Source organism: Neofelis nebulosa, chromosome 12, assembly GCF_028018385.1.
Source record: "Neofelis nebulosa isolate mNeoNeb1 chromosome 12, mNeoNeb1.pri, whole genome shotgun sequence".
In the NCBI taxonomy this organism is placed as follows: Eukaryota; Metazoa; Chordata; class Mammalia; order Carnivora; family Felidae; genus Neofelis; species Neofelis nebulosa.
Genome location: NC_080793.1, coordinates 11918335 through 11940651, shown reverse-complemented (window position 1 = coordinate 11940651; position 22317 = coordinate 11918335). Strand labels below are relative to the sequence as shown.

At 40.3% G+C, this 22317-nt stretch overlaps 1 protein-coding gene across 23 annotated transcripts in view; it reads right to left on the bottom strand.

Moving 5' to 3' along the window:
• The window catches only part of DENND1A (DENN domain containing 1A), a 513465-nt gene that overhangs the window by 240300 nt on the left and 250848 nt on the right, over positions 1 to 22317 (bottom strand). For 21 of the 23 annotated variants that reach the window (XR_009251413.1, XM_058694192.1, XM_058694190.1 and 18 more), the window contains 2 exons: positions 18424 to 18477; positions 2945 to 3055 (listed from right to left, as the gene is read on the bottom strand). Coding sequence is in view for 22 of the 23 variants with exons in the window: in XM_058694192.1 (XP_058550175.1) it covers positions 2945 to 3055; positions 18424 to 18477 (165 nt within the window). In the remaining variant the exon portion in view is untranslated. Of the gene's footprint in view, positions 1 to 2944; positions 3056 to 18423; positions 18478 to 18573; positions 18686 to 22317 lie in introns of all 23 variants that reach the window. The other 2 variants (XM_058694196.1, XM_058694181.1) reach the window with 2 other exon arrangements.

Here is a 22317-nt window from a genome sequence, read left to right as displayed (position 1 = left end):
AAAACTATTATGTTTATGACTGAGATTGGCTGATAAACTTTCTTTCCTGTATTATCTCCTGTGTGGCCGAATGTCGAGGTTACACAATTAACACAAGAAAAGGCGGAGTGTATTCCTTCTTTCTAGACTCTCAAGAAGTTTGTCTAAGACTGCAGGGATCTATCTATTCCTTGAGATGTTTGATAAAACATATCTGTAAAACCATCTGAGTGTTTCAGAAAAAAAGAAATTATATACTGACTCAACTTCTATAAATTAAATACCTATTCAATTTTTCTTTCTTGATTCAATTTTGATAAATTATGTTTTACTGTCCATTGCACCTTAGTTTTTAAATACGGGCGTAACACTGATAATAGTATTTTCTCAGTATTTTTAAAAATCTCTGCTTCATCTCTTTGTGCTTGTTGATTTATTCTTGAATTCATTTTAGTTTTGGGAAAGAACAGAAATACTTTTGTGTGTTTAATCTATTATATTTACCTAACAAAAAATCACACAGAAGGTACATTCTTCCTTATCTATAAAAAGGAGGCAATACCAGAACCTACCACACACTGTTTTAGTGAGGATTAAATGAGTTAGTAATTGCAAAGTGCTTAGCACAGTGCCTGGCACATATTAAGAGTTCAAAATATCATAATTTTATTATAGGGAATTTAAATTAAATCAATATGATGTCTTTTTGTTCTACTGAAATTTAATACTCCAATATAACAGTAACTGGTTATGGACTACACTTCAAAAAAAATTTTTAGTGTTTGTTTATTTTTGAGAGAGACAGAGACAGAGCATGTGGTCGGGGTGGGGGGGAGGGCCAGAGAGAGAGGGAGACACAGAATCCAAAGCAGGCTCTAGGCTCTGAGCTGTCAGCACAGGGCTCGAACCCATGAACTGTGAGATCGTGACCTGAGCTGAAGTCGGACACTTAACCGACTGAGTCACCCAGCCACCCCTAATGTTTCTTTATTTTTGAGAGAGAGGGAGCAGGGCAGGGACATAGAAAGAGGAAGACAGAGAATCCTGAATAGGGTCTGCACTGCCAACGCAAAGCCAGCCCAATGCGGGGCTCGAACCCACAAACCATGAGATCATGACCTGAGCCGAAATCAAGAATCAGATGCCAAACCGACTGAGCCAGACAGGCACCCCTGAACTAGACTCTTTCAACTGTACTTCTATTCTTTTTTCATTTTTTCCCCAAAGTTTTATTTAAGTAATTTCTATACCCAACATGGGGCTTGAACTCACGACCCCGAGAGCAACAGTCACACGCTCCTCCGACTGACCCAGCCAGGTGCTCCCTGACTGTACTTTTATTCTAATTGGCCTCATAAAGACACAGCGGCAATCCTCTGGTTCTGAAACTCAGTCTGGGTGTTCAGGTCCTAAGATTATGAACTGCACTCCTACTTTAAAATAAAATGCAAAACAAAGCAAGAGGTCTACTCTGGGATGTTTTCCCCTTGAGGGCAAGGGCCATGCTTTTATCACCAAGCATATGCTATGAGCCTGGCACAATGAAAAAACTGTGAGTTCTTGACAAGCAAACACCACCAAAGAAATAATAAAATAATGAAGTTATGATGAAAATCATAAAGAAAACTCTAATAGCCTCACAAAGTTTTCATTATTAGGTGCCTTATAGTAATATGTAAACACTCAACTGATTTTATCCATAGACCCTTCATTAGGGAAACTCTCACTATAAGAAGGTCTTTCTACCCTCTCTAACAGAGAGGTACCTGTTAGGCATTCCACCCCCAGTCAATTTCTGTATGTAAGTTTAACCTCAAAAGAAAAATAATACTATAAAGAGATACTGAACTTCAGTTAATAATAAACATGCTCAATTATTTAGGCGGATGTATACTGATGTCTGTGATTTACTTTAAAATGCATCATAAAATATGATGGATTGATGGATAGCATGTGGGATGGGCAGGTAAATAAACATGTGCCAAAACAAGCACAGTCAAGTGTTAACGGAAAAACCTAGATTGAATTCTATGGGTGTTTACTGTAAAATGATTTCTACTTTCTGTCTTTGAGAATTTTCCTTATGAAATATAGGGAATGATACAAACTCCTATACTTGGCAAGTTAAAAACAAAAAACTAAAATAAAAATATGAAAAAATGTTTATATTATACATATAGCAAAAGCTATTACAATATAAAAGACCTCATTCCAATTTATTAAAAAACAAAAAACAAGAGTCCTATAAGATAAATGGGAAAAGACATTAACAAAATATAAACAGAAAACAAACCCATGGAAAATATTCAGTAACCTGTAACCAAAGAGAAATAAAGCAAACCTGCAATACCATTTTATACCTATTTCATTAGCAAAATTAACACACAAATGCATGAACACACACACAATTCTGGCAAGGCTGCAGCAGAAATGGTAACTCATATACAGCTGGCAGCATTCACTATAAACAAATACAGCCTGTTTGGGAAGTGGTCTGGCAGTCCCTAAGTCACAGTGTTCATCAAGTCCTTTGACCTGATGGTCTAACTCATTCAAATACGAACTGCATCCGTCCAAAGCAGCCACAAGATGTTCACTGCGGTATTATCTACTAAAGGATTAAACTATGAACAACCTAAATGGCCATCAAGAGAAGAAAGATCTAGGGAATGATGACACATCAATACAATGGAATATGATGCAGACATGTAAAGAAAATGACAATGACGGAAGCTTATGTGAAAATATGCAAAGTGTTCATGACACGACCAAATGGAAAACTATTTATAACTGATTGTGAAGCTAGAAGAATAAATGAAACATGCACTGTAAAGAAACATGAATAATTAATGAAAATGACATGTTGAGGGGATTGTGGCTGATTTTTTTCTAAAATTGTCTTTAATCTTTCTGATCCATCTTTCAATTACAGCAATTAAAAAGCCCATCTCATGACTCTACTCACAGTGCTGAGTTTGCTGCAGATGATGAGAATCCGGCGTTCATACAGCATACTGGCATACAGATGTAACATGTTGTTTACATCCACAGCCACAAAATATTCTGTCAGATTTCTCTAGGAGAAACAAGAAGGGGAGATCGTAGCTTATTTTGTTTGCTCTTGTTACAGGCGGTATCTAAAAAAGCATGTGAAGCAAAAAATCATCAGAAAGTATACTCTCCTCTGCCCCTGTCCTATTCTTTCCACCTGGGAGGCTGAATCCCACTGTGTGTAAAATCATGAAATGCAAAGTTGGAAGAGACTTTAGAGACGAAGCACTTGTGTGTGGTGATTACAGTTTACGTGAGGTCACAGGCAGCACTGCGTTGCTTTTCTTATCAGTTCCAAAGGGTGAGCAGGACAGGAAGTCTGCAATCTTACAAATGAGGAAACCGAGGCTCAGAGAGGGATGCCAAGATCAAAGAGTCTCATGAGCAATAAAGACAGGACTGCAGCTCCGATCTTCTGACCCCAGATCCTAAGACTTTCCCAATGCACTGCACCATACGCATAGTCAAGAGAAAGTACCCAAGGACCAAAATGCTTTTGGCACAGAGCCCGTTTCTGTCCAACAGATCCCACCCGCAAAGGCTGGGCACGCTCCTCTCTTGTCATCACTGCTGGCGTCCCCCTCCTCCACAGTTTACACTCTCTGAAAGGACTCGGCAGGAATTGGAGCAATTTCGAAGATTTACAATTTCCAGGTATTTCACTCAAAAGGCAAAAAAAAAATTGCAGACAAGCAGCAAGTGGTGACAAAGCAGTGTTTTAACCAGCTTTTGTCTGTAGCCGGGACTTCATTTCTTTAATTAGTACTCTAGATTGGCCCTCTTTAGGTTTCAGAAAAAATACAATGTGTTTCATTTCTGCAATCCTTTCTATACCCACCTGACTTTAATAATATACATGAATATGTTAATTTCCTCAATGTTACAGGTTTTCAATGCCACACAATATAATCCTCTGAAAATGAAGGGGGTCAGGGAGGGAACACTACTGCCAAGGGGTTGTAATGTATAATGATGAAAGAGCCATAACCCATAAATTCAAGAAAACCAGGTGGATTTTTCCATGCAAAATAGCATAAAGTGCTTTTCAACAATATTACGGGTTGGGAAAAAGAATGGGCACTTATCTTATGATTTATTGTTGTTTGATTGGAATACCAGGTTAACCAGTGACCTTTATAGCGAGTGAATTAACAGTTCCATATACTGACTACCTACCAAGTACCAGGTACTATAGCAGATACTTTGGATGTGTGATCTTACGCACTTTCCACAAAACTCCAATGAGGCATTTCTCCCCCAATATATAAAGTAAGTCTGAGAGAGATTCAGTAGCTGGTAGAGTCAGAATTTGGACTCAGATCCAACTCCAGAGCCCATATATTTTCCCTTACGTTACATTGACCCACTTAAACATTTTTAAACATCTACAATACACACAGCTTTACATACGTTATTTCATTTGATCTCGAAACCACTCCTTGAACAGGTTTTATCATCTCTACATACAGATAAGAAAACAGAGGCAACAGAGAAAATGAAGTAACATGACCAAGGTTACACACTATGTACATATTCAGTCTTGGGTGAGTTTGTCTCTAAGCCTGTGCTCATTGTTTATATCACTAAAAATTGTAGGTTAAAGTTGTATTCAGGAAAGAAAGCACAGCACAGGAACAAAGCAGGATCAAAGTATGCCTGCTGAAAGAGAAACACTGCTGTTAAGAACCGTTATCCAATTTACTGAGTAATCCTTATGTGCTGGACAACAGGTACTTTACCTGTGTTCTCTCTAATCTTTCTCAACAGCGCTGAAAAAGGCAGTTTCATTTCCATTTTACAGATGTAGAAACTGAGGCTCAGGAGGGGTAAGTAGTCTGCAAAAGTCACCCAGCTAGAAAAGGCAGAGCCCAGTTTCAAAACCAGGTCTCCTGGATCTGAAACCCTTGCTCTAACCACCACGCCGACTTGCCTCTTAACAAACTTGAAAACCAAAAACAAGAAAGGCAGTCTCAATGAGTCAACAAGTGCATCTCTTGCCCGGTGGACTGAGGAGTGCTGAGCTGATGATGTCAGGGTGGGGTTTGTTCTGAAGACCGTGACATGGCAGAGCTATTCTCGCAAACAAAAATACAAGGCCCTCAGCTGAGCATTTCAGTAAAATGCTTAACTGCTGATGAATTACATAAATTTTTCTTTTAGGAGAGGATGGAAGTAAAAAGAAAATAGAAATGAGGAGCTTAAAGAAGGCCAGAAAGCCCATTAGCACTTTTGACAGATCCAAAGATAACTCTGAAGCCACCAAAACGTGGCCTCAAGAGTCTGCCAAGAAGCTTCACGCTGGGTAGAAATATGTTACACAGCTTGCCGTCCAAATAAGGAGACACAGCGTCAGAGACAAATCCTGCACCTTATTTTGGTGGGAGAAAAAAAAAAAAATCATAAGGATACTTTTGTGGATGGGGAAGGAAACATTTCTGAAATAAAAACACCACTTGGTTGAGGCATAACCCCCAGGCCCAATCGGGTTCGGAGGGATTCAGGTGCTTGTTCCAAAAACTCTACACAGGTATGTTAAAAATATGTAACATTTAGCCAAATTCTCTCTAAACTGTCATGTACTTTTTTTGGTATTTCTCATCCCATCTGTGCTGATTACCAAGATATTTGTGTCTAAACAGAAGCTGTCTTTCTTATCTGCTTCCTCCCCTGCCTCTTTCCTTCTGGGAAGCCACCCGCCCAGGCGGGTGGGAGTGGGTGGGAGTGGCGACAGCCCCGGGAACTTCACTCAGCCTTGGGAGCACCTGTGGGGCAGAGCAGGCCATGGGAGCACCTGTGGGGCACAGCAGGCCTTGGGAGCAGCTGCAGGGAACACTTACAGTTTCCACCATGCTTCATCTCCGAAGAACACCCCTTGGAGAAAGGGGTTTTCTCCCTTGTGCCTTAAAGGATCCAGTGGCTTAAGCCCCACCAATCCCCAATTTCTCAAACCTGCCATGCCTTTTCTTACCCTCAGGTCTTTACTTCCGTTGTTTCCTCCTCCTAGAATGCTCTTCTCCTCCTTGAGGACACCCATTTACTTTCCAAGACCCAGCTGAGATGTCACCTCCCCCTGGAAGTCTTCCTAGATTCCTCATTTGTCAAGCTCCTCCACTTTGAGCAGGCATGGTGATTGGTCTCTATCTTATAACCACTCAGTCACAAGTAGGTTTCTGTCACTTCACTGAGGTCCCTCTGGGTATAATGACATATCCCATCACCTAGCAGTTTGATGAAAGAATCAATAAGTAGAGAAAGCAGTGACTAAGCCTCCTTAGCTGCACTAAGAGGAACACACCAGCCTGGAAGACAGACAAGGTGGTGTATTAGGAAGAACACAGCACTGACGTCAGAAAACCTCGGTCTGAGCTGGATGAAGTGATCAATGGTGAAGGGCTCATGGAAAACAAAATTGACACTAGCAACTCACAAAGTCAGATAAAATGGCAGGGGGGTGGGATTGGGAGTTGTTTAAGGTGTGTGTGGCTCTATTTATTACAAGTGTAAAGAAATAGGTGGTTTGTTCATCAGGTAATGGGGGAGGGGCTGCATGCAGAAGCAGGTGTTTATTTCACAGCCAGCTCAATCATATATCTCTGATGGGTAAGACAAGAGTATAGGGAATAACGAGAAGAGACGACTTCCATAGCAAGTTGTCCTAGTTCAAGACTGCAGCCAGAATATACTGTGAGCTTATACTTATAAAGCACACAAGGTATACCACTCTCCTAGCACTTTCCTTCAGTGGGACTAAATCTTCAACCTCCCATTTCTGTCTCCTGTAATCAGCCAATCAACAAACGTATTTAACTCCTACTATGTGTTTAGTACCAACCTGGGAGCTGGGCCTGCAGAGATTAAAGAAAAGATGATCCCCATTTTCCAGGAATTTAGCCTGGGGATGGCAATGGCATCAGTATGGTGTGCAAAGTACTGTGGTCCAGGCCGCACACACTCCAGGGCCGCCTGAGAAGGGCAGATTCAACTTTGCTGGACCGATACGGGAGGAAGTCTTGACAGAGGAGAAGATATTAGGTCTGGGCCTCCCACCAACGGTTCACTCAGTGGACACAGGAAGAAGCGTATTCCAGGCAGAGACAGAGGCAAGGAGGAGAGAAGAGCTCTTAGCAGTTCAGTAAAATGAAGAGCAGGGTTTAGAGCAGGGGACATGCTGGAGCAGGGGAACTGGGTGCAGGTTCTGTGAGAGCCTAGACTTCCCTTGTGGGTCAGAGGGAGTTGCCGAAGGATCATGATATAATCACATATGTGTTTTGGAAAGATCTTCCTGGAGGTCCTATGGAGGACACACAGGAGAGGGCAAACAGGAGGCAGCACAGTTAACAGGCTGGCGCCATATTCCCGGAATGAATGATTACAGCAAAAAAAACTATTGAGATGAAAGCTTTGGATATGGATGCGACAGATCTCTGTAAAGTGGAATCACAGGACTTGATAATGAATTAGACCTGAGAAGTGGAGAGGGGAGGAAAAAGCTCAGACAACGCCCAGGACTTCCAGGTTACGGAGTACCACACTTGTCCACTTCCCCGGTTTTTTTAGAGGGAGAGTCCACTCATTTAATGTGGGATCAGTCCTCCTTCTAAAGAACCATCAATCCTGTCAAGCAAGGTGTTGCCACTCATCTGGTCTTGGGCCTAGTGTCCTGGATTATAATGCCACCAAGGCTAAGTCTAAATCACCATTCCCTTTATTCCCTGACAATGAATTCTCTGTGTGACTCACCTACTGGGAAGGAAAATCTTGCTTAGAGGGACTATTTCCAGTGTCCAGACTCAGAAGGGTTCAGTTTTCTCAGTGCCAGTACGTTTTTAGGTTTAAGGACATTCTGTTTCCATTCATAGAGCTCAAGCATTATTTCAGTTACATATCAATGATGTGCCTTGTGAGCATTCTCCTATCTGCCTAGCATGTATTATGGGCTTACTCTGTAGGGCTGGGTAGCAGGGATATGAAGCTGACCACTACTTGGGCTGGGAAGGGCTCAGGTCCAAGGAAGGTTTCTAGTCAACAGGGTCAAAACAGCCTTGAAGTTGAGTTTCGGAAAAGGTGTGTGCTGCACAAGCTCCTTAGCCTCTCCAGGCTCCCGTTTCTCATCTCTACAAAGAAATGACAGTAAAGGTCCCTTCCAGCTCTAACCCTCTGTGGCTCTAAATCCAGACAAAGAGGAGGGGAAGGCACCTGACAAACCTCATTTCCCCCAGGAGAAGCCCCATAATAGCTGCTTACTTCTAGCCATCCCTGCTGGCTCCTGTGCCGATCCAGGTGGCTGGGGACTTCAGGCTCACTGTGATCCACGCCCGGGGTTAGGAAGCAGGTGGGGGTTTGGGGGGATGGGCCAAGGATGGGAGGGGATATAGTGGGGCTTAGAGAAAAAGCGTCTTAGGTTCAATACCTTGGGGAAATGAGATAATCCCCAAACCAAAGAACCGACTCTAAGCTGGGTACTCCTTGGAGCCTTCGAAACAGATGCTAATCCGCCCCACGGTCTGTCATTTTATTAGTCTTTGTGACTTTCAGCTTCATACACAGTACACATGATAAAGACTTACTGTACTGTGTCTGGAGGAGGCTTCTAAGGCAAGAGGCTTGGTTTTGCCAATGGGTCTTATTTCCTGAAATAACTCTTGCTCAGATTATTTTACCATAACGTAAACCTTTAGAATCCTCAATTGATTTTTTTTTTTTTAAAGAATTTAGGTTACTTTAGTTGTGTGGGATTCTTAAAAGGGAATTATAAATTTGCATTCTAAAATAATCTGTCTAAGAATTCCACAAACTCACTTAAGCAATCACATCAGAGAAGTATATTATAGGAAAGAAGGCAGGGTTTTACCCAGAGGTCAACTTTTATCCCTCCTATGTGAATGGAAAAACCATTAGAATAAACAATTACCTGACAACCCTTAAGAGCAACAATGGAATTCTCTACAATCTCAGTACTTGATAATAGGCCTTCTAGTACCACCTCAACTTTGTTTATTTTTCAAAGTCACGATGAGTTCATAAATCTTTTCTATATCATGGTACATCTTTTGACAAAGTGGAGCCTGGGCAATGTTATATGTAACTGTCCATTCTAAATGCTTTTCCTGCATCATTAACCACTTGGTATGACACTGACCAGATAATTAAGACAGGTTTGTTTAATATCCCAAATGAAGGTCTATATGATTATCCATTAATCAAAAGTAAACTTCAAAACCTGGGTGCTTAAAAAAAAAAAAAAAGTCCCTTATACAGCCAGTTTACAATGTTATTATTACTACCCATACCTAATATTATTGTTCCTGATCTGGGATTTCTTTTTAGTGCAGGTCAATTGTTTAAAATTTATAAAGATTTATGCTCATTTGACTATTGCCTGTATAAAATTCACTCCTACATGTGTTATCTTGATGGAGAAAAACCCTGGTGAACAATTACCTAGTGATGCTTTTTCAGTGAAAAGGAAGAAAATATTTCGACGCAGAAATTGCAGGATTAATGAGAATTAACTTCAACGGCGATCTAAAAGTGGAAAGAATTTTCTATGTTTGCTTTTCATTAATGTCTTGCAGACACACTGACCCAAAAGCCAAGTGAGAAGAATTGTTATTTTCCCCTTTCCGCGGGGTGGCTGCATTGCTCACTCATTCACTCAGTCAGCCAGCCAACCATTCAGTCATTCTATAAATATATATTGACAATCTACTATGTTCTAGGTAAAGTGCTAATTACAGAGATGCAGCGACGAAAAAATACTAATCCCTCTCATTCTGGAAGGAGAAATGACATTAAACGTGTTCACAAAATTAATGACAGAACTGAAACTGCCGATGAGCAATTTCTTAGAAGGGCGTAGGAAGCCATGGAGCCTAAGGCCCAGGGCTCAGCAGCATCTCAGCGCTGGGATCAGATTGACCTGCGTGTGATGCCCGGTTTTAGCATTTATTGGCCGGCTGACTAGGGGCAAGTTACTTCAGGTCTCTGGGCTTCATTTCTTCTTCAGAGCAGGGAGAGCAACCACACCACAAGCTGCTGTGAAGATCCCATGACATAACAAATACTGCCTGAACTGATCCATGGTGGGTGTTATCTCTTTCTTACATTAACCGTTCTCTGAAGCTGTCCAGAGCAACAGGATTCTCTGGCGGCAGAATTAAGTTCTATGTGCCAAAGTCCTTCCATCCTTTTCTTTGCTTATTCTCTTAAGTTCAGTATGCCCCTTAGAGGAGATAGTCAATAAATGTTTACAGAACCCCCCATGTGGTAGGCACTGGAGTCCTGGACTTCATTCCTGGCACCATTTCTAAGCTTCAAAAATCACGGTGTCAGTGGAATCTGCTAAGACACTTGTGTGGTCAGACACACACTCCATGAAAGCAAATGATCTTCACAACCCAGAATGTTAGCAAAAACCCAGAGAAAGACAAGCCCCCAGAAGTAATGTGCCCTAGCCTGTAGCCACAACACAGACCTCAAAAGAGGTTAAGACTAGGATTGTAGGAAAGCAAAGAGAAGGGAAAGAAAAGGACCATCAAAAGCTGTATCTCTCTTGCACCAAGCATTGAACTTGGAACTTTACATTCAATGCTTCATTTGTTCCTCCCATTTTTTTTTTTTTTAATTACATAAGGACACTGAGGCTCCGAGAATATATGTAAGTAGTCCAAGGTCCCCAAGTGGTGGAGCCCAGTGTCGGGCTGTGTCCACAACTCATGTTCCTTCCACTACCGCAGACTATGTCATATTAACAACCCCGTGGTTACTGCTTGTTTCAATCTGCAATGCACCAATTTAGTCATTTTAAATTAATCCTTGAAAAATCACCAAGAGATTAAAATGCAAATTTCAACATGGCTAGAGCTCAGTACTGACTCTGTGTCAAAAATCACACAAATTGGTCCTACAAAAGTTCAGATTCTCCTTAGAGGAAAAGCGTTCCTGCTTCACTTCATATTTGAGACATGAAAAATAATTTTTTTCTCTTTCCTCATGAATATCAAAAGCCAACTGCAGGGAGGCAGGCTGGCGTAATGAAAACAAAATGCTTGGTTTCCTTACCAACCTCAGTCACTACACCCCACTTAGGTACAGACCTTGGGCTGGTAACCTCAGGTCTGGGAGCCCCGGGTCCCTACATATAAAATGGGGCTCACGTCTACCTCTCACAGAGGAGCTGTAAGGATTTAAATGGAACCATGTATGTTAGGAGTCTGGCAGATTGTTTTTATTATTCCCGCTTAGAAACAAACAAGGCCAGCCTTTTACCGATTTGCAAAGGAGGATTTAGGGGACAATGGGTCATACACAGGGAATTGGTTCATTAGTGGCAAAACCAGCAGAGGGAATGCAAAAAAAAAAAAATTTTTTTAATGGTGGGGGCAGTGCAGACAGGAATTGGAGCTGAGGCTATGAAGAAGACAGGTTTGGTTTTTCCTCCTAACCTATTTCTAACCTTAGTTATAGCAGTTTTGAAAATTAAGAAATTATCAGAACTTTCAGGTACCTTAAATTTAAGTTCTTAAGGAATTCTCAGTCCTTAAAATTAAAAAAAACTAAAATAATGAACCTCACCTAGGCAATAATTGTTATAACATTATTTATAATAGCAAGACATCAGAGACCATCTAAACGTCTATTAGTAGGAGAGGTACAGTTAAAACACTAGAGGGACTTCCAGTAAAATACGGCAGACTAAATACACATATTTGTCTTTACTTTCTGATACAATCCCTCCCCAATAACCCCCCAGGAAAAGTCACAGTGAAAGAATTTTAAAAGACGTAAACCCCAAAGAACAAGAGAAAAGACATTACTGGAAGAGAGAGGTCAAATTTTTAGAAGCCAGAAAGCAGATGTTACTAAAGAAACAGTTCTCAGGCTGGGTCATTCATCCCAAGAGACATGTGGCAATGTCTGGAGACATTTCAGCTGTCACAGCTGGAGAGGTGTGTGCTACCATCATATCACTACATGATCTCAGGAATGCTGCTAACACCCCACAACACACAAGACCATCCCACACAACAAAGAATTATCTGGCCCAACGTGCCCACAACACCAATCACAGCACCAACTGAGGTTGAAAAACTCATGGAGGGTGACTTGGAAGCTGACAAAGGGCTGAACACGAAAGCTGGGACAGAGGGACAGGGCGCAAGCTCAAGCCCAATTCAGGCCACAGAACTCCAAAAAGGCTCAGGAATCAGGGACACCCAGAACCTCTGAAGGCTGGAAAAAGGGTGCCAGTGAAAATAAGATTCTTCTCTCTCAAGAGGCTCACTCTGACACCCCTCCAGCAGAAAGGCACTGAACCTTTCTGGAGGCACTGAACCAGAAAATCTTGGGGACACCAGGTATAGTTAAGGACAGAGGATAAAGCATTAAATAAAAAATGGGAGGGGGACTTAAAGAACACATCCTAAATATTGATATCCCATAACTCACCACCCTCCTCAGCTTCCAGAATGCTGGTAGGTGAAGCTTATGCTCACAGACACAAACAAAACTTACTAGATCTAAAGAAAAGATTCTGATACTGACATTTAAGAGCTCCCCCGTAGACCCCCTAAGTAACCAGACCTCTGATCCATCATCTACAATAAAGGCCCCAGGTAACAAGCCCCATTCATGAACACAGACCTTCCACTTAGCTTTTTAGTGCCTCAGTCTAAACAGGGCTGGACAGCCACTTGAAGAAAGCCTCTACAATCAAAGATACAGAACGAAACAGAAGAGAGAAGACATTGAAGAAAAAAACATGCAAGAAGAACAATTTTTTAAATCTATACACAATAGGCTCAAAGAGACGAGAAAAAAAAAAATTGCACTCCTAAAACAAGATGCCATTAAACAACAAGTTATTGAACAGAACCAAAAGACTCTTCAATAAGAAGGGAAAGAAAAGGACCATCAAAAGCCGTATCTCTCTTAGACCAAGCATTGAACTTGAAACTTTGTAATCAATTCTTCATGATATCAACAATGACAGCAGAAGAAATTCATCAGGGAGGAAAGATTCATTGGAAAAAGGAAAACTAAAAGGGAATGACAGAAACCAGAAAAGAAAATTAGAGGATCAACACAAAAGCTGAACATCCTACCATAGAGGCCCCAGAGAAACGAGAAAAATAAAGAACAATTTTTTCAAAGAAATAATGTGACAACACTTCCCAGCTCTAAAGGACATGAGTTTCTAGACTGAATGAACCCACCAAGTGCCCAGCACAGCAGATAAAAATGAGCCAGAGCAAAGCAAATCGTTGTACAATTTCAGAATACCAGAGACAAATAAAGGATCCTAAAAAATAAATCAGGAATCAGAAAGGCTTACAACTTCCAAGTTTTAACAGGAAAACTAGAAGTCAACACAGTTCCATCTTCAAAATTCTGAAGGCAAACTTCCAACTCATTCCGGAGTAGGATAATCATTCTCAGTGATGGAAAGTTTCAAAATGTTGCCCCCAACACAATGCTTTCTGAAGAAACTACTGGAGAATGTTTCACCAGAAGGGAATAAACAGGAAGATGTGAAATCCAGAAACTCTTAATTGACAAAAAGTACAAGAAAGGAAACGCAATCATAATCGAATGTCTCCTTCCGCATGCTTATTTATAAACATTATGGATTTAAAATTTTTCCTGAAGATAAAGGAAAAATGGGGGAGGGAAAACATGCAAGTGATAAAAAGGTTTTTTTTCTGGGGAGAGAGGGGCTCAGAGATGGTAAAAGACCTAAACTCTCAACTTCCATAAGAAAATTAACAGGTGATTTCTGAGACAGAAAAATTAAGAGGTAGCCATATATACACATTGGTTTAAAACACGGACAGAAATACTGCAAGAAGTGGAAAGTAAGGAGAATTTGAAATTTTCATCAACAATTATGTGGTACTATATGATTTTTTAAGGCATTAATAGGCATAATTTTCATAAGAATAGTAATGCCGTTAAATTAAAAAAATCATTAAAAAAGGATGAAGTAAATATAAACAGGTTTTAGAATACACTAAACTAAAAAAGTGAGTTGTAAAACAATATGAATAGTATCACATTTATGTCCTAAAAAAATGTCTACAACACACCCAGGTACTCACACATACGACACTGCACATACATAGAGAAAGGCCTAAAAGGTCTGGAAGGACATACAAATTTGAGGGAGAATGGGACTAGGGGTAGGGGACGGACAACGGTAATTCATTTTCTATATGTACTTCTTACTTGTTCAGTGTTTTTTATAACAAAGATATTCTGTAACAAATTTTAATGACAAGGGTAGATGTCCATAATACACTGTCATAAAAAAAAAGTTGACATAAAGGTATATATTTGGTATGATCCCCACTGTGTTTAATTTTTTTTTTTAACGTACATTTATTTTTGAGAGAGAGAGAGAGAGAGAGAGAGAGACAGACAGACAGACAGACACAGAATTGAAGCAGGCTCCAGGCCCTGAGCTGTCAGCCAGAGCCTAACACGGAACTTGAACTCACGAACTGTAAGATCATGACCTGAGCCAAAGTCGGACGCTTAACCGACTAAGCCACCCAGGTACCCCTCCCCACTATGTTTTTTAAAACGTAGCTTCTAAAACTGTTTTTGTTTTTTTTTAAATCAAGAGGACACTTTTATCTCAAAGTATTATCTAATTCCCAACTTAAGTGGCTAGAAATAAACTTGCTATGAATAAAGCAGGAGCAGTGACCTGTGCTCTGGCCAGCCAGCCACCTATCCCCCCCACCCCCCCGGCCATCCAGGGTCCTACAGCAACCTTGGGGCTCTAGGCTGCATAGTGTGAAAACTAGTACTATTGTAAAGAGGAAGGAAAGAAAAATTTGGAACGTGACTTTCTCTGAGATATGGGATTACAAGTGATTTTTTCTTTTGCTTTTGTATAATACATATACGTACATACCTTTCCTATGATTTGGAAGAGTTTACATAATATCTGTTCCTTAACATGCCTATACAACCACCTAAAGCTGGCACATTTGTAACAGCAGGGTGTAGAGATGGCCAAAAAAGCTTCATTAATCTTTTCAAGTTCTGGTTCTATATTCATATTTCCTGTTTCTTAGGTTGACTTCAATCACTTATATTTTTCTAGAAAATTTTCTACTGCCTGTTCCAAATTTATTGCATAATTTTAATTTTACTTTAGTTTTCTTTTCAAAAATTCAGTTTTTAAAAAGTCTTATTTTTCAATTCTACTTTAACAAAATTTTTTACCTAAACTGTAATTCATTTTTCTACTTTGGCTTTTTTATTGCTATTCATTTTCCAGCTTTTTGAGCTAAAAGTCAAATTCATTACTTTCTAAGTTTCTCATTTATAATAAAGCATTAGAAGCTATCAGTTTCCCCCTGAGGGTAGTTTTAGCTGCATCCGTTGGCTTTTTGTTGTTTGTGTTGTTACCATTAATATCTAAATAATACACAACTTTAATGTTTTATACTCTTTGACCCAGTCACTATTTCAAGTAGATGATTATTTTTAAATTTTTATTTATCATTAATTTCTAGTCTTATGCATTGCCATAAAAGAGACTGGCCTGTAAGACTTTGAGTTTCTCTCTTTAAAAGTTTTCAGTGTAGGGGCGCCTGGGTGGCGCAGTCGGTTGAGCGTCCGACTTCAGCCAGGTCACGATCTCGCGGTCCGTGAGTTCGAGCCCCGCGTCAGGCTCTGGGCCGATGGCTCGGAGCCTGGAGCCTGTTTCCGATTCTGTGTCTCCCTCTCTCTCTGCCCCTCCCCCGTTCATGCTCTGTCTCTCTCTGTCCCAAAAATAAATAAAAAACATTGAAAAAAAAAAAAAAAAAAAAGTTTTCAGTGTGATCTGGGACATAATCAATTTTTATAAATGTTTCATAGCATTTGAAAATAATCCCACGACAAACAGCCTTTTGCTATTTGTCCACAGTAAGACCCTGCTTCTTCTCTTCCACAGGATTTTTCTAGTTCTTTTTTGGGTTCTTCCAGTGTCTACTTACTGACTGCTAAGTATCCATAATCATCTCCTTTATGTTGTGGAAATTCCTGAAATTTTCTGGTGCATGGCAGCTCCCTCTGGAACTATATTTTATAGTTCTTTTGTCATTTCCATGGAATTTTTTGAGAGATGAAAGGTAAAATTGTGGGCTCGAAGTGTAGCATAGCATATGAAGGCTCATCTCTAGAATAAGAAAGACCATTGTTTGAACTCTAATCCTACTGCTTCTTTGCTGTAGAATCTTGAACATGTTACTTAAATTCTCAGGGTCTCTGTTTCCATATATAAAATAATAATTATGATAGTTAGCAACTAAGCTTGTTAAGAGTGGTAAATGAAAAAATGCAGGTAATCACTGAATACATCATTTGACAAGCAGTAGTACCCAGTAATATTAGCTATTGTTGCTGAAATGGGAATGACAGTCCAAACTTTTTACTACTTAATGTCAAACAAAAAGAAAACAGTGTTTTACACCAGAGCCTGATCATATAGATAATAAATTTTATGGATATATTTGATAGTCCCAACTGACTAAGATGTTTACCTAAGGACAATTCTATAGTCTAATAACTTCATTAATAAAGCATGGTTACTTGACACTTATAATTTATCTGTTTTACAGACAACATTTAAAAGAATTTCCTTTCTGTGCATCTGTAGTAGTTATAAAGAAATATACCACTTATTCCAGTACTTTAATAATCAAATATACACCCAAAAGAATGAAAAGCAGGGACTTGAACATCTAGATGTTTGTACACCAATGTTCACAGCAGCATTATTCACAATGGCCAAAATGTAGAAACAACTCAAGTGTCCATCAATGGATAAACAAAATGGAGAGGGCTGTTATGCCTACAGTGGAATATTAGTCTTAAAGAAGAAAGTTCTGATATATGCTACAACATGGATGAACCACAAAGGCGTGATGCTAAATGAAATAAGTAAAACACAAAAGGACAAATATTCTATGGTTCTACTTAAAGGAGATACCTAATCAAATTCATAGAGAGAGAGAAAGAAAAAATAGTGGTTGCCAGGGGATGAGAGGAGAGGGTAAATGGGGAGTTGATTTTTAATGGGTACACAGTTTCAGTTGGGAAAGATGAAAAAGTCCTGGAGATGAATGCTGATGATGACTGCACAACGATGTGAATATATATACACTAATGAAATGTATACACAAATATGGTTAAAATGGTAAATTAGATATTATATACATTTTGATACAATTTTAAAAAAGTAATCAAGTGCCTACATGGTGGTGAATCTATATTTAATTCAACATAGTATTATTTACTTATTTTTAAATGTTTGTTTGTTTGTTTATTTTGAGAGAGAGAGAGAGAATGAATGAATGAATGAATGAATGAATTCCAGGCAGGTTCCAATGTGGAACCTGATGCAGGGCTCGATCCCATGAACCATGAGACCACAACCTAAGCCAAAATTAAGAGTCAGACACCCAAACGACTGAGGCACCCAGGTGCCCCTACACAGTACTATTTATAATCTAAGTAAAACATTTTGGAAATATGTCTTAAGGCTAGATACATAATTCATCTTGTTCAGAGGGCAAACATTAACCGCTGCTCCCTCAGACTCAAGTTCATTGCTCCAAACTCTTTAAGAGGTGGGACTGGAGGGGCCTCACACTCATACCCACAAATATTTTCTTTTACTCTCTTAAAGCGAATATAGAACCATAGTATAATTGTACTTGAGTAGACCTACCTGAATAAAAAAATCTTTACAGGTAAGTTCTTCATATAGAAGCATTTTCTTTATAAGAGAAAAACTAAAAACCATCTAAATATACAACACTAAGGGAAGAGCTAAGTAAACCACATAGCAAATGAAATACTACGCAACCACCAAATATGATTTTTATGAATAAGATAGACAAACGTTTATTCGATAGGTGATTTTAACTATGTGAAACATACATTCCCAAAAGAATAGAATGAGACATCAACATGTTAATAGGGGATTACCTTTGAGAAGTATGAGTAATGATCCCTCCTTGTCTTTACACTTTCTCTTCCTTTCAAATATTCTCTATTTGCCTTTGCTTTTGTAATGCATTATTTTTATAATGGGAAAATGTATCCTTTTACTTTATTTTAAAACTAAGTAGGGGCGCCTGGGTGGCTCAGTCCGTTAAGGGTCCAACTTTGGCTCAGGTCGTAATCTCATGGTTTGTGAGTTCGAGCCCTGTGTCAGGCTCTGTGCTGACAGCTCAGAGCCTGGAGTCTGCTTTGGATTCTGCGTCTCCCTCTCTCTCTGCCCTTCACCTACTTGTGCTCTGTCTCTCCTTCTCTCAAAATTAAATAAACATTAACAAAAATAAAATAAAGTAAAAAACAAGACGAAAAACTTAACTTTTCTCCCCAAGTACTCACATTTTCAGGTATGCTGGGAAGTTCTCTGGTATCAGGCACAGTAAAATAAGAATGCTGGAAAAGAAAAGCAAATGCTATTTATTTTTGTAAACATATGCCACAAGCACATTACTCAGAAATCCAGTAAGGGATCTGAAGATAGTTCCTTACTCAATTGAGGAAAGTTTCACTCATAGGAAACAACCACAGAATATTTTCTTTGGATAATGTTGGATTACAGCCAGACATGTTAAATCATCAGTTTGGTAGACGGAATTCTTTTCTATGAGAGATGAACATCTTTAGGAGATATAAATGAACAGCTCAACGAGGTTGAAGGCTAAATTCCCCTACAATGTTTGCACATTTCTGAACACATGAAAGCTGCAGGCTTCATAATTTATTGTTCAATGAGGCAAGTGGACTCAAGGGACCAAGTATCACTAGGTTCACTCAGCAATGGTCTTACCAACCAAACCTGCCATGTCATTTTAGCATCTGAGGTTATATCCATATACAAGCTGCGGGCAAAATCTGCCCCGAAGGCCCAAGTGACGTTAAGGACAGCTCTAACTGAAGGTCTGCTGCACTGAGATCACTACAGATGGCTAACAGTGGAGAATTCTGTCCCCTATGCAGGCTCTGCAAATAAGCCTCCTGACTTCCAGTGTAATCTCCAGCGAAGGGAGTGGGAGACTCAATGGAGCTGAAAGCCTGACCTGTTCAAAGAACTTTCAAGGAGGCATCCCCATGTATGTAACGAGCATATGTCCCTGAGTTAAATGACAACAGGCTGAACTGATGACACCTCTTCTGTGCTACTAAAGACAAGGAGGACAATGGCAAGCAGGACGGGAGAGGCTGGTGCTAGCCAATTAAAAATGGGATTGTGCAGAGGGCAGGAAAGGTCGCAGCAGAGAAGGTCAGCTTAGCCACGGCCAAAGTTCAAACCTGGACCCCCAAGTGACATTTCAGGAAGTCCCTCCCCTCCATTCTTGGATAATTGCAAAATAAGTAGGTCTCAAGAAGAATGGGTCGTATAGACTTCCTGAAATGAAAGGCTGGGTGACAACTGCAATAATGACCACAACAACAATAATAGTATAAGCGACTTGCCTGATATTCAACAGATACTGACCGTTGGATACCGCTACACGGAAGGCTTTATGTCAGGGAGTTGTATAAATGCTATCTCTAATTTCCATAACAAATTTTAAGACGATATTATCTCCATATTATAAATGGGTAAATTAAGGCTAAGGGCACACAGCTAGCAGGTAACAGAACCAGGAACTGAAACCAGGTCCAGAGAACGAGAGCTATTCTCTTCCCACTGTAACAGACTGCTATACCTACACTTTTCATGAACAAATTATAGCTAAAGCCTCTTGAATTAAAAGTAAACTAAAAGGCAGAAACAAAAATTATGAAAAGACCACTTAAAAAAAAAAAACCCTCTCTGCAAAGCATCATTCCAAAAGCTGCATGTCTGCGCCAAAATACCACCTATGAAGTCTTATAATAGAGACTATGCAGCATGAAAACTAGTTAACAATTGGGGCACCTGGGCGGCTCAGTTAACTGTCCAACTCTTGATCTTGGCTCAGTCATGATCCCACATTTGTGAGTTCGAGCCTCTCGAACTCTGTCAGGCTCTTAGGATTCTCTCTCTCCCTCTCTCTCTGCCCTTCCCCTGCTCACAATCTCTCTCTCTCTCTCTCAAAAATAAATAAATAAACATTTAAAAAAACACTAGTTAACATCTGATTCAATTTAACAATGAGTTGTAAAATACAAGGTTAAATTTGATGCTATGAGATACCAACTTCTATCACAAACGGCTAGGGGGAGTCCCAGGAAATGTTCAGTAATGGATGTCCACATGGTGATGGAGTGACAAAATAGTGGCTGGCACAGCAAGGGAGAAGGAACAAGGACCACAGAGTCACCATTTAATAGTTACGTGAACTTAGTCAACTTTGCTTGATAGCTCAGAACTTCAGTTTTCGAACCTGTAAATGGGAAACCTGAGGTCTCCTTCAAAACTGTTCTGAAGAATAAATGTTATACACGTGGAATGCCTAGCATTCCATACATTATATTTTAATAGAAAATTATTACTTCTCGACTGCTAATTTGCATTTGTATTTTCTCTCAATTGCCTCTACCAGACAAACGGAAGTAGTCTCTTCTGGCCAAAGACACAAAGTCCAGGATTGCCATTTTCCCACATTTCAGGTTTTATAAGCTGAATGTGACTAGCCCTTCAAAATCCGAAATGCAACATGGAGAGAATTCCTCCCGAATAGGAAAGAAACAAATATCTGCCTTTACAGATGCAATGGATTGTAAATAGTGAGGCAACGCAATTCCAAAACCAAGTAGTCCCCAGGCTGTCCTTTGAGATTCTGTCTTGCTCCATCACCCATGAAATGCAGCAACCAGAGGAGGTCAGAAACATTCCTAGGAACCACTGGCACGAAACAGCTGCACCTCCTCCCCCCAACAGTTTCTCCTGCCCCTGGGATGGCTTGTCCTTGAGGTCTGGCAGCCACTCAGGGGAAGGAGTGGCCCTTCCTCCCCAGCAGCTGGTGACCCAGCCAGGCTACTCCACAGCTACCTGTCGGATGTCATTACAGACTGAAGCGGAGAGATCAAGCTGCTTGAGGAAAAGGGACAGGGACAAAGGCAAGGTTGCTTAGCTATCTGGCAATGACCCGAACAGGTTTAAAGCTCATTTCTTCATCATCTTTTCCGTGCAGTCTTCCCTTCAAGAATTTCTCTAACAAGGTTCCTTTCCTTCCTCTCTTCTATTAGAATGAACAAAAACCTCTATCAGACCAGTTTCTTCTTTGCTCCCTTTCTTTCAACACTCATGGCCTAGTGGAAAGAACATGGGCTTGGAAGTTAGCCCTGGGTTTGAAAACCCCAGTCTTCTCACTTATTAACCACACAGCCTTGGGTGAGCAAGTACCTTTTTCTCTCTAAGCCTCATCTATGAGACGAGAATGCTACTATCTGTTCTGTAGAGTTGTTTTGAGCATTAGAGATGCATACTTGGCAGAAATTAAGAACTTAACAAAATAGAAGATCTATTATTAGTTATTGGTAGTAATACTGCTTTCAATTTGATCATTAAAAAAACCCTGTGAGATATGTTTTCTTTATGAGGGCAAATACACTAACCACTGAATACCAGTGCTGCACCTGGTCCTAGTGAAGCTGAACAACAAAACTTTCTATTATTTCAAAAATAAAGCTTCTTATCTACCAGACCGGTCGGTCAGTCAGTCTGTCTGTCTGTCTATCTATCTATCTATCTATCTTTCTGTCTAAAGAAAGGCAGACTGCCACATGCAACACCTCATTTGGATGCACCTAGAGCCTTGGAAGCTTGACTACCCTATGTTCTCCTACAAATGGACCTTGAGAGCTTGTTTGGAGATTCTAGCAGGAGAGCACAGCTACTCCTATGCCCTGGACTAAAGAACGATCCTCCTCTATCAGGGGAAGGTCGTGCTCTTCGACCGAAGGCACAGCTTTGGGAGGGACACACATGGAGAGGTGAGGGAGGAAGGGGATGGGCAAAATCAGCTGGATCCTGTGATCAGCGGGGTGGCAGATGTCACATCACACATCCAACACAACTTTTTAAACATTCAGATCCCACAACATAGGGAAAATAGCCCCTGGGTAATCAGTCAATAGCTGGCCAATGGGTGTCCATCTGAGAATTCTGATGAAGGTGGTGGCAAAGGTTTGACCTGGAGAATCAGAGAACTCCAGTAACTGAAATATGAAAAAGATCCCCTACACCTCTTCTGACATCTTATCCGATCGATGAGGAGCTTGGGACCCACAGGCTAAAGGTTTTAAGATCACCGAGGTCACCAGCAAAACTACAGCTAGACTGAA